The following is a 13011-nucleotide window of genomic DNA, read 5'->3' as shown; positions in this document are numbered from 1 at the left end:
GGAAGCCATGCCAAGAAAAATACTCGCATCCTGAGGCAACAAAATCTAATGTGTGTGCTGTCCTTACACGGAGTCTGGTTCTGGTGTCTGCATCTAGAGGAAGGAACAGACTGGAGACAGGAGGCCTGAGGCCAGAGGCGTGTCTGAGCTAATGAACTGGAAATGTTTTGCTCCAATTGTGGGTATGGCTGCTGGATGTTGCTGGATGTTGCTGGATGCTGCTGCTGCTGTAGTACTGCGGTCATCAGCATAATTGCAAATTTTTATGATTATGACATTTTGGGGCCGTAAGTGTTTCTGCCAATGCCAAAGGGGGAGCTTACGAGTAGTCCAGCGCCCAACTCGTTCGTTGTCTGGGGGTCATTTACATGGACGATGCTCCACTTGAGGCTCGCATCGAGTGGGCTTTTTGCAATTTTTTGGCAAGCACTTTGATTTACAATTATGCTGTAGCCCAATCGGCAGGGGTTTGTCCAGCCAGCAAGACGCCTGCTGTGGTCATTCCTGGCATGCATCGAAGTTGGTCCAGAATTGTATGGATAATTGCATGTAATTGTGTTGAAATTCATGATTTACGATGATTTTACGGTCGATTTTATGCAGTAAAGATATGGTGCATGTTTTGTTGTGGGGAGGGAGAAGAGCTATCAAGTTCCTTCATTGAAATGGTGCACGCACAGACACATTTCTAAAATCAAAATATAAATTCACCTTGCACTGCATGTATCAAGCAGTGCATGCGAAGGGGAAGTGTGGTGAGTGCGTTGACGCACTGCTTGTTGGAGGGAAAATGATGAGATGGTAAAGCAGCTCGTAACTCAGTTTCGCTTGAAAAGTACATTAGAGATAAATATACAGAAGGCAAGTTAAAAGAAAGGTAAACATATATTAAATTAGAATATTTAGATTACTTTCGGTATATTAAAATCGCATACTGGAATTATGTATAGAAAATCAAATTAACCCATGGAAAGTGGTGTCTCTGGCGAACATTTCTCCTCTTTTGTAAATTCAAGCAGTTTCTAAATGGTAGAATTGCGGTAAATTAAGCAGTTCTAAGGGGTAAATGAAGAGGGGAAACGACAATCAAAGAAGTGTTTACAAAAGGGGTACGGGAATGAATGCCGTGGGAGTACAAACTGCTATTGCGATCTGCTTGGAATTACATGTAACTTCCATAGAACAAGCAAGAAATGTCTCTTAATAAGTTTTGAGTTTGTATTGCAATTGTAACTGTTCGTAGCAGAACCGCTCTGAATGCATGCTTGCCGAAGTGCAGCCGATTAATGCTGTTCAGTCTTACATGTGTTTACTTTTGTTATAAATTCGTATGTGCAAGCCTTCTCTCAAAGCTCTCTCTTCGTTATCTGTGTACTTACTTTATCAATTTTTAGCTTGTCGATCGTAAAGGCAGTGTAAAGAGACTTGCTTGCAGTTTGCTTATCTTTATCATCTCCGCAGTAACATGTTATGGCTGTTATTTGTTGCTGATCGACACTCAACGAACTAAACATAAACATTTCCCGAATTGGTTTAACTCCCACATGTTCACACGGAAGTGTTTTAGTCTATTTTAATAACTGCAATAATTGCCAAACCTTAAACATATTGTGGAATAAATAAGCCGATAATTATTTTAACAAATTAAGTCAAATAAAGTAAATTTTTGTTAAATTCTGACCTAAAATAAGGTTCCAGTAAATATTTGGTTATTTTTAACAGAGAACCCAAACCGCAGAACTTGTGTCTCGCACCATTGCAATGGAAGATGAATCACGAAACCCTTTCATTAGCACATTACACTCAACTGTATACATACATATGTACATATGTATGAGCATGTACACAGATTCGCTACTTAATTAGCAATATAATTCTCGGCGTGCAAAAGGGAAAACAGAGTCCGAGAATGGTGTCAGTGGTTGGCCAGCCAAGTGGTGTAATAAGCAATTGGATTGACTATGACCTGCGGCAGTACTGCGGTGACCCCGCTACCTGTTCCACCCCGGCCAACCTGTCTGGCGATTGATTTTGTAGTTCCGGCAGCTTAAGAGCGAAATAGAATGCGACGCACTGCAGTTGAGCGGTTGCTGAGCGACGATGGCAGCGCCATACTCAAGCATAATGAACGAACAACGCAGCAGAAAGCTCAGTAAGACTCTCATTGAAGGTAAGTAAGCGGCTGATCGCCTTAAACAGCTGTATGAAAACGCTTACGGCAAATTTATGTCCACATTTTCTTAAGATATCCGGAGCAAGTTCGCACAGTAACTGACTCAACTTCACATACCCCAACCATCGAAAGGGGAAACAGAGCTATCAGTTGCTATAAACATTTCGATGCTTGTGGCGTTTCCACCACATTTGGCACTCCACTCTCCCTTCATGCAACTGACACACTTTGCTCTCTCATTGCTCCTTGCTGTCTCCGTGTTTCTCTATTTACTTACTCCCCCAGTGGTGGTCGCTCTCTCGTCGCGCTTCGTCTTGGCTTCGTTCTGCTTCGGCTCTCATGTGCTCTGCTTCCCCATTCGCAGGATATCGCAGGACATGGGGGGCTCGGACTCGTGGGAAATCTGTGCCCAGCACTCGACGGTACGCGAGGCGACTCGGGCTCGCCGTCTGCTGCTGCAGTTTACATTGCGTTGTCTTCGCGTGAGGACGTGCGTAGATCTTCTGTTCCTCACCCATTACGAGCGTGCTTTTCCCATCGTGCGTCGGAGTGGCACGGAGTAAAAATAATAAAAACCAGAAACAGAAACAGAATCCGATTTCGATTCCGAGTCCGAGTCCACACTGCGGACAACAGATAGACCGCAGACAGCATAAATTTGCGACAATTCGACGGCTTCAGTGGCGGTGCAGCTTTTGTGCCTCTGAAATTGCATTCACAAAGACCCGAAAATCAGGATCCGGCCGGGGATCGACCATAGCTGGACCCTGTATCTGTGTGCGACGCTGTTGCTTCCTGTGTCCATGCCAGTGTGTGTGTGTGCGAGTGTGTGTGCAGTCACGTGTTCTAAGGTGATTTTAACGAGTTCCGTGATACGCGAAATGAGATAAGAAACAAGCGAAGCCAAGGAGGAGAACAGAGAGAGAGAGAGTGAAAAGAGCAAAAGAAATCCCCGAGGCCCCAGGCCACACAAAACAGGATACCCGCTCGTTGGCTGCCGTCACGCTGCCTCTTAAAGGATTTGAGGATAAATCAAAAATTGCATAAAGCAAAATTGTTTTTTAAATTGTGCTGAGAAAGGAAAATTCGAAATAACTAAAAATAAACAAAAAGAAACATATGAAAAATCAGTGACGTTTTATCAACGGCAATTTATTGATCAACAATTAATAACACAATCGAAAGCTGATATTAAGAAATATATGACCTGAAGGTAGGAATAAGTAACATTAATATTTGTATACATAAGATGGAGCTCTGAGAATTTCGTTAGTTGAAATTATCATTTACTATTTGTAATTTAACGGCTTAAACAAATCGTCCAAAATGACTGACAGGATACTTGCGAATATACAAAATCTTTTGATGGGAGTTTTGCTTTTTAAAACTGGTCATACATATATCGTTGGAATATATAATTTTAGTTACCTCCAGATACGACTTTGCATACTTTGCATCTTATTCGCTAAAGCTCCTTGCATTTTTACACTATAAGAAAGAATCATTAAATTTTGTATGAGACAGCGTCGGTCCATTTAGAAATTGTTAAAAAAGTCACAAACTCATTAAAAATAACTTATTTATTTTATATTTAATCTGAATATTCTGCAACCAAAAAAACATAGGATGTACCATAATGCATTTAACATAACCCCAAGACTGTAAAATATATATAATATATATTTATTTTCCACTTGATATGCTTTTGAGTTCCCCATAATAAAATATATAATAATATGTGTATATGTATATCCATGCGGAATGTATAATTTCCATCAAATTCCCCAGCCAATTTCAGGGTAACCTTTCACATCCAAATCAGACAGAGCAAAAGATAGACAGACAGAGGGGCGTGCCCGAAGTTATCCGAAAAGCAAACAAAACTTGTCAATTGCATCACAACGTGCCCCTCACTCACTCTCTGCCTTTACCATATCTCCGCCTCCACTCATTGGGCACATTTGGCATAGTTGTTGGGAAACTACGAGCACGAGTATGCAACAATGTCTTGGGCTGGTTCTGCTTCTTCGACTGCTTCTTCGACTTTCCTCCTTTTTTTTGTTGATGGAATATGTCAAATGCCTAGCAGAGTTTTCCTCGCTTCCTCTTGCCTGCTTCCCCATATTTTCCTGACTAGGCAAAATTGTATTTAGTGGGACAATCAATACTGGCTGGAGGAGGGCATCGGCATTGGGGGTAGTAAAAACATTTATTTGATTGACTGATTGATATGTGAAATGATTTATTACTGCCGAGTGGGAAATGGCGTAGCCTTAAAGCAAACTGTCCACACAGAAAGCTGCCCCAGAAAGACTTTCCAAATAAAAAAAGAAAGAATTTCTTAACCAGTGGAGAAGGAACATTTATTTCTCTCTTTCTCCTTATCTTTAGGGGTTTTCTGTTTTCTTCTGTTTTTCTTCTGTTTGCCTCTGTTTCTGTTCAGTTGCACTTTCTGGGAGCCGTAAAAATGGTTTCGAAAAAAGTTTTCCGTGCGCTTTATGTGAGAATAAAGTAAAATAATGAAAGCTATTTAGCACAGCCAAGGGGCGCATTAAGTCGTCGGCAGCGTTTGCGGATTATCCTTAAAACAACAACGGCAACAGGCTTAAAAACCAAGCAGCCAAAAGGAGGTAGCCTGTGACAGCGTTTAATGAGCTGTGCCCCGATCTCGGTTGCGGATGACCCCGCGGCCCCAGGACCAGCGCCAGAACCAGCCATCCAGGTCTCTTTACCCCAAGACCGAGAGACCTGAGGAAATTTTAACAATTTTTTACTGCCACCTGCAACGGCGTCGCATTCTTCTCCAGGCAAGGCATTTCTCTTGTAGCTCCTGGTCTTTTATTTCTCCCCCTTTTTTCGGGTTAGGTCTGATGTGGTTTATGAAAAAGAGTGATTTTATTTTTTGTGTATAGGGTTTAAGGAAAATTCCCGTGAAAATGCTAACAAGAAGCTGAGCCAGGTGTTGTGGAGTGGGCGTTAATTAGTTTTCGTCGCGTCGTTGTGGTATACGTATATACATACAGATGTTTTGGAAATTATTCGAAACTCCTTCTTTTGTTTGGTTTTCCTGAACCATTTGGTATCATAATTAATTTGAGTTTAGTTCAAAGGGGATTAACATATTTCAAACAGAATGGGAGAAGAAAGGATGTGTGGGATGAATTTAATGCATTGTTTTATTCATTCAAATTCAAGGCATGCTTTATTCCAGTACCTGACTTATGCCATTTATTAACTTAATTATGGAAATACCTTGTGTGTTTGTTTAAATATTCAAGAATGTGTGTGTGTATATTGCAGTGGGATTCGGTTTCAATTTGAAGTGCTATTTATGGGAGACTTTATTAAAACCATAAATCACATGAAAATTAGATACGTATTAAAATAAATGATTCGTCGTTTTGTCTATTCGTCATTCCATTGGCATTCGCAGGCAATTTACTTTGACCTCATGTGGTATCTAATTGGTACTCAATGATGATTTATAAATAATTATTGAGCGGAATGTGATCAATTTAATACGTTGTGGATTTTGACTTTAGGACAGGTTATAATTAATTTAGTTAGCATAAAGACCATTAGGGATGAGCTTCTGGAATTCAGATAATATGCATTCTTATTCCAAAAGTACATTCGTTTAAAGTTCCAAGAAATAGCTACATATGTATTTTTCCTTTCATTTTAAAGCTTACTTCAACAAAACTCTACCAAATATTTGAACCCATCCTAATCCGCATGCCTGTTAATTGTGTTCAATAAATTGATCTGTGCATCGGTTAGTCATGTGTTTGCGTTGTTGCTTTTACATATGTACATAGTAAATACATACATATGTACGTCCTCACATTTATCCGCTCTCTTGTCGTAGCGTTTGCTGCGTTTGTTTACTCTCTCGCTATCGCCTAACATGAATAACTGTTCTTCCTCTCTCACTCACACACTTTCGGTGCAGCAGCGATCTCTCTCCGATTAGCTGTAGCTACAAGTGCTCTTCTTTCCTCTCTCCACCCACATGAATAACTGTTCTTCCTCTCTCACTCGCAAACTATCGGTGCAGCAGTGATCTCTCTCCGATTAGCTGAAGCTGCAACTGTTCTTCTCTCCTCTCTCCGCTTCGCTTTTGCGATCACGCCTTAAGCATTGCTTCAAGCCCTTGTCAGGCACATTGGTCTGATAGCTATTTGTTTTGAATTTATTTTTGATCTACATGGCCTGTGCCTTGTCCATTTGAGAAAACATTTTAAAAATCCAGCTATGGATGAATATGAAAAGAACCCTTATTTAAAAAATACACAATTTACTTCTAAGTTCTAAATTTATTAATTAATTTGTGTAAGTAGGGATTAGCACTTGTAGTACGTATGTATAATATTTATCCTTATTCCAACCGTACTGGTTTAGTAATATAATAATCAACTAATATATTAACTGAGCTTCAGGAAAGTCTTCTAAAATTTCAATTAAATCGAAATCTGAATCATAATATACATAATTTGGCATTATTCGATTAACAAGCAATCTAGAAAATCACATGAAAATAAATTTTTCAAATTTTTCTTCATTTTTTGCGGCAACTTGTCATCTCAGGAAGAAATCTTAGCCCACGCAAATTCGAGTACATATTTCCACATCCGCAGCTAACACTCCACTTCTAGTTCGAACTCTTATCTCTGATAATATATGTATTGAAAGCGGAAAAAACTTTACAAATTTTCTCCAGTCTGAAGGTACAACTTTTCTCTTTCGCATCCCTTCAGTTGCTGGCACAACAAAAACTCATATCGAGGGAAACTTCGCCTTAACAAATACACATAACCACATGCGCAGGAAAAACCTGTGGGGCGATTGAAAAATATTTTCATATGCAAATCTTCTGTTGTTGTTACTGCAATGGCCATCGGCTCTCTCCCATGGATATGTGTGTGGCAGGACGAGCGTTTGTGTGTAATTTTAGGTCCCGTTGCCTACTTTCAGTCGCCGGAGCACATCTCAAGTGCAACATTCAGCGAAAAGTGCAGGCGGAGAGGTCCTACATAGATATATGTACAAACGAGCTCGTATATGTGTACATAGAATATTTGTTGCTCGGTCTGTGGATGCAGAAATTTTGTGGCATGTGGAAATTTATTTCATAATCTCTACAACAACAATCCCATGCGAGGGAAAAAATGGGAAAACTTTTGAGTTCGAGTGGGGGCATCGAGGGGCTGGGGCCTGAGAACTATGAGTAGCTAAGCATGTAATTTATATCCTTCTCCTCCTGAGTGTGTGGTATCTGCATCTATTCAACTATTGTATGTGGCAAAGGGCGTAGGAATTAAACTTATGGAGGGGATATCTGGGATAGAAAAAACTTGCCTGCATTTCAAGTATCTACCATTTGAAATGGTGCATTTTAATCCTCTTTATATATTTTTAATGCCGCTGTTTACCTAGAGATAAATTTCCCAAACTTCTCAACACACTTCCCAATTAAACAACAAATAGCCCTGCCTCACTTTTAAAGTTTTTGATTTCCATTCGGTATCTGAGTGTGGATCCCCTCTCTGACTACGACGCTGCTCGGATTGCATAAACGGAGCTTTTATTTTTTTATTTTTTCAGCTGGCTGAAGTTTTTGCCAGTATTCTGGTATTGGTTTGAGCAGCCATAAATTTGTTTCCGTTCCTGTTGTGGCGTCTGGCTCTTCGGCTGCCGCTGCTGCTGCTACTCCTGCGCTAGCCAGCTTCACTTCTGTGCTATTTTATTTGACCACATAAATTGTTTACCAATTTTCGCAAGTTTGGCCCAACCCTCCCATTTCCCTGCCTACGAGTATTTGTGCCTGTGCATGTGGAGTGCACGTTGTTTGCTCTCAGTGCTAAAAGCGGTTTAATAGTTCTCCTCCTCTTGCAGACCCTATTTTGATTTAGCTCTCAATGCCGAGCAATCTATCTTGGTAGGCAACAATCTGGTCGGTCATCCCTTTGTTCTGTTGCTGCTTTGTAGATATTTTGTAATTGAACAATCTGTGAAATGCCAAAATATCAACAGCAGCAGATGTCAAGCCAGTTGAGACAAATGACCGGACATATTTATTGGAACGGAATGTTTGCTAATCGTCTTCGGCGATGGGAGTCCGACTAATTTGATTGGAAGATTGTTGATGGATCACAAACTTTTTACTAAATGCTTTCGATTAAGCTCTGTGACGTTTGACAGACTTTTGTGTTCGAGTTAAGTGCCACTTGAATGAACCCAAGAAACCCTGTTTGATTTGCATAATTTTTGCTGAGGGACGAGGCTTATAGTTTTTCACAATTTAATCGCATTGCAGTTAATGCGCTTAAAGATGAAATTGATACATTTTTAATTGCTGTTATTGATGTTCTCAAATGCGTTTCCATATCCTAAAAAAATAAACTCCTACTTGGCAGCAATTTAAGAATAATACTTGAGTCAAGTCCATCATTTTAACAGCCCTTCACTTTGCTCAAAGCGAGCATAAGCCTGTTTACAAGTCAGTCCAATCCTTAAGCTCTAACCCAAACGAGCTCTGAGCCAGTTGAAGATTTCTGCAGGCTTCCCTTTTTTGTGGCGGGCAAGTCGGGTCAAAGGAACGATTTGAGAATCAGTTCCTTTCTCTCAGTAGCTTGCTGAAGATGCAATTAAAAAAGTACTAGTAGGGATGGCGAGTCAACGTTTTCTATTTTGTTTGTTTATTTTTATTTTGCCGGCTACCCTCCTTTTACAAGAGAGAGGAGTCTGCCCCACTGAACTTTCTCTGCTGCCGCAGAAGTGTCTGAGAGTGCAGTTTTTGTGGCTTATCGCATTGGGAACAGACTCCTTGGCTCCTTTGTTTGTCCCGCCGCCCTGCTATCCTTCTCTTTCTACCAGTACCAGTCTCCTTACCTGTACCAGTTCCAGTCCTAGTCCCATTTGGTCGCTTAAGTTTGTCAATGCATAAATTAAAAAGTTAAAAGTTTTTACCCAATTCTCCCCTTTTTGGTTTTTCCTGTTTTCGGCTAGTTTTGTTCTGACCTTAATGAAGCCCAAGCAATTAAGCCAAGGTTCTGAAAAGTTAATGGAGTAAACACCAAATATCCATTCGTCCGGGAGGCCATTCCATGCGCGCCATGTGAGGAACCACAATGAGATTCCGCATATTCGTACGAGATAGTCCTGATGCTGGTGCTAGAGCGGTCTTGGCTCTTGGCTCTTAGCTCGCCTTGATGCAGAAATACAATTTGCTGCCATAAAAGATTACAACTTGTTAAAGTTCTTCATCTCACCATCCTTCTCCCATATCCTGTTGACCGTTATGGCTGACCAGGGGATTATTATAATCCGATTTTCAACTTTAAATGTGCCCCAAAAAAAGGAGAAGAATTTATGGAAAAATGTTATACTCGTGCTCGAGGAGCAACCGAACATTTGATGTGCAGTTTGGCAACAATGTGTTTGCCGGGCATGCCAGCCCCTGCCCCCCACACCTCTTGCCCACCCCAGGGTAATGGAAAACTTTTCACTCAAAGTGTTGGTGTCTGGTATGTGTGTGTGTGTGGGGGCGAGGAAAATCGCTGCAGTTTTCTTTATAGTTATTACTTTATAGAGTTTCTCCTTGTTCTTTTCTTTCTGATCACAAAATTGCTTTCAATATTTTGCCCCAAAGGCTGGGATGGGAATGTTTGGTGGGGGCAACAAACCCACTTTCGAGCACCTGCCCCAAAGGAAACGTTGCCCCGTTAAATGCAGTGGGCCTGGCGCCGTCCAACTTGAGGTACGTGTTGCAGCAAAAGTTTGACGCATTAAGAACTGATGTTGTTGCCTGTCCCAACCCGCTTGTAGGACGGTTGTATTGTTGCTGCTTCTGGTTTTATTGTTGGTCGGAAAAGTGTGTTCCTGAAGGGAACAGCCTGGAAGTGACTTTGGCGTGAGTCACAATGATTCCCGACTCTGCGAAACATTTTAGAATACAAGAACCTTTCCGCTTCTTAACTACATATTTCTGGTAATGTTTAGGGCTGGATAAAAGAACGTGGAGCGCTTCTTTTAGAGTCTCTCTCAGTACTTACATTGATTGTATATCCAAAATGACAAAATATGTGTTAATTCAATTCATTGTTCTCTACCTGGCAAAATGCATTCCGTTCTGCGCTCAGGAATTTTCAATTAATTTAAAGGAATTTCAATAAATAAACAACAAATATTTCATGTTTCTTAGTTCTTTTCATATTCAATTCACAGAAATCAATCAATTCAAAATATTTAGTTAAATATTTGTAAAATCTTTATATTATTCGGCCACATTTTTGCTTTGTTATGTGGAAGATTGTAAAGTACAAATTATTCACGACTGTTTGGCTAAACAAAGAAAACCTCTTTCCAATTTATTCCTTAATTGAACATATTTTTCCTCTTATTTTCAGAAAAGAAAAGTGAATTTTTCACCATGCGGTTTCACCAAGCTGTCTATCAAATGGCCTTGACCACAATCCTTCTAGCAATCACAATAGGTAAGTGAAATGTACAATTTCCTGGTGGTCAAAATGTAGATGAAACAAATAAATTACAGCAAAACCTTACAGGTTTTAAAATAAATCAATAAATACCTTTATTCGAAATTACAAATTCAATGGAAGTCAAATATGTTATTAAAAAATCAGTGCGCTGCATTAATTAATAACATAAGCAAACCCATACAACAATTTTGTGAAATTTGTGGGTAAACATTAAAATTCCATTATGATTGAGCGTGGCACAAAAAACAATATTTATGTGTATTAACGATAATTGTATTTCCTTTCACGGAAGGTGGTGTAAAATTGTTCACTCACTGAATGCTAATTAGCGGCAATTAAATCGGATGTCATAGAAAAGCGGTGCTATTAAAATTTATGTGATTTGGTCAGTGCGTCAAAAGCGATGAGCTCTAAAAATCAATTTTAATATAGTTTTTTTTTTCCAGTAAATTACCTGATAATTTCCAGTAATTAATTACGAACAAAATGCTGCAATGTGAATGTTTCATTGATACTTTTGCAGTGAAAGGCAGGTAAAGCCATAAAGTTGGAGGTGTATCTTTTATAATCTATGAAAAAGTCAAAAGATTTAAGCTGAAAGTTCAACAATAAAATATCTATCTGTACTTTGACACATATTTTCGCTTCAAAAAAATGTTATATTTAACGGTTTAATCTTAAATATTGCAACGAAAAAACCAAACGAGGGGTGAGCCTTCGTCTTTGGCTCTGCATATGTTCCATTGTGTTTGAGTTTTGCCACATCATAATTCTCTAATCTCATTTGGAGTGTGACCACATTCAAATCATAAAACTTGGAGCCAACAACTCATTCTGTCAGCGTCTTATACTTCTACTTCTGCTACTATATATGTAGATGCGAAGATGTATGTTGCTCTCGCCTTGCTTTACACACTCTTCAGATTTTTATTGCCTCGTCTTTGCGGCTTTCGCCGCCATTGGAGGTCTCAGTATATTTACCGAGAACATAAATTTCAAAAACCGCACGCACACACACGTATACACACAGACACACACACACACACTGGCAGATGTAGATATAAATATTTGAGCATCTGTTAGGTGGGTAAAAGTGGGGAAGAGCAGTAGGGGTAAGGCAGACTCGCTCCCAAACTGATTTATTCAATAAATCACACAAGTTGCTGCGGCTTCTCCCACCTCCTATACCTCCATTCAGCCTCACCTGCCTTTAACCCCAGAGCGTGCGGCGCAGATTTAAATTTTATCTGCATCTCCTCCCACCCGTCGAATGAGTCCCGAGCCTGCGAGACGGGCAGACGGGCAGGACACATGTCAATAAAAGGGGAAAATATGTCACTTAATGCATTTACCCTACAGACGCAGGCGTTGACTGTACCTCCATCCGATTTGAGGATTGGGATGGAAGTGAGAGCAGACGGCAGGGTTTCTAGTTGGGAGAGTGGAGGATAGAGAGTTGATTTTTTCCTCCCACATAGATATCCATCTATCGCTCACTCTATCAACTGTAACTTAAATGACAGAGAATACATCAAACGACATTCAATCCTTTCGCGTGACTGAAGTTTTCGACTCTTTGTCACTCCGAAAGAGCCATTCCCAGCCGTGTCTCACGGGCCCTTCTTGGTCCTTCTTTTGCTCAGAGTCCCTCTCTTCACCTTCTTGTTAACAGCACGGCATCTGTGTGTCTGTGTGTGTGTGAGGGCGTGTGTTCGCTTGATAAATGTTGCTAACGTGCCAGGCATTTGTTTTGTGCTGCCTACCTTTTTGGGCTTTATTTATTTTCTCCACTAGCAGCACACATCTACTAGTACGAGTATTTGTGGGGCCAAGACTATACCCGAATGCTGTGACAAGTGACTGCCGGGCTTAGTTTTTATTACATATATTCCACACAAAATAAAAGCAGCTTTAAGTTGTGTTAAAAAATGGATTACACTAGACTTTACTCTGAATACCGATGATAACATTTGCAACAACAGTTTTGTAAGCTTCAGCTGCTCTTTAAATATCGATTGAAACCGTGATACGTTCTGTTATTCCTGAACTTTTTGCATTGCAAAGTTCAGTAGTCCCAGGAGCCCCTTGGGTCAGCTCCAGCATGGGGCGCATTAGCCATGCAAAAAAATGCTGCCCCTTCCATTTCGTCTGCCACTCGCATGTCTCGCCATGCGTTCAATGTCGCACAAAAACGTTTATTAACCTGCCATTATCGAGGCGAACCCCTCAGTGCACTAAGCGCAGACGACATTGTACGAGTGCGAGGATCCGGGGACCTTCAACCTCCCACTCACACCTTGCTCCGGTGACTTACGGGAGCACCGATAAAAATCTCCA

At 40.4% G+C, this 13011-nt stretch overlaps 1 protein-coding gene across 3 annotated transcripts in view; it reads left to right on the top strand.

The window, feature by feature from the left end:
- Nucleotides 1-2149: 2149 nt before the first annotated feature.
- Nucleotides 2150-13011, top strand: part of LOC117900139 — a 43452-nt gene continuing 32590 nt past the window's right edge. For 2 of the 3 annotated variants that reach the window (XM_034810368.1, XM_034810367.1), the window contains exons 1-2: nucleotides 2150-2170; nucleotides 10582-10668. In XM_034810368.1, the coding sequence (XP_034666259.1) occupies nucleotides 10605-10668 (64 nt within the window). In that variant the 5' untranslated portion in view covers nucleotides 2150-2170; nucleotides 10582-10604. Of the gene's footprint in view, nucleotides 2171-2647; nucleotides 3387-10581; nucleotides 10669-13011 lie in introns of those variants that run through there. The other variant, XM_034810369.1, reaches the window with a different exon arrangement.

The sequence above is a fragment of the Drosophila subobscura genome, chromosome U (genome assembly GCF_008121235.1).
Source record: "Drosophila subobscura isolate 14011-0131.10 chromosome U, UCBerk_Dsub_1.0, whole genome shotgun sequence".
Classification (NCBI taxonomy): Eukaryota; Metazoa; Arthropoda; class Insecta; order Diptera; family Drosophilidae; genus Drosophila; species Drosophila subobscura.
Note: the sequence above shows the minus strand (reverse complement) of the source record. Positions and strands in the feature narration are given on the sequence as shown.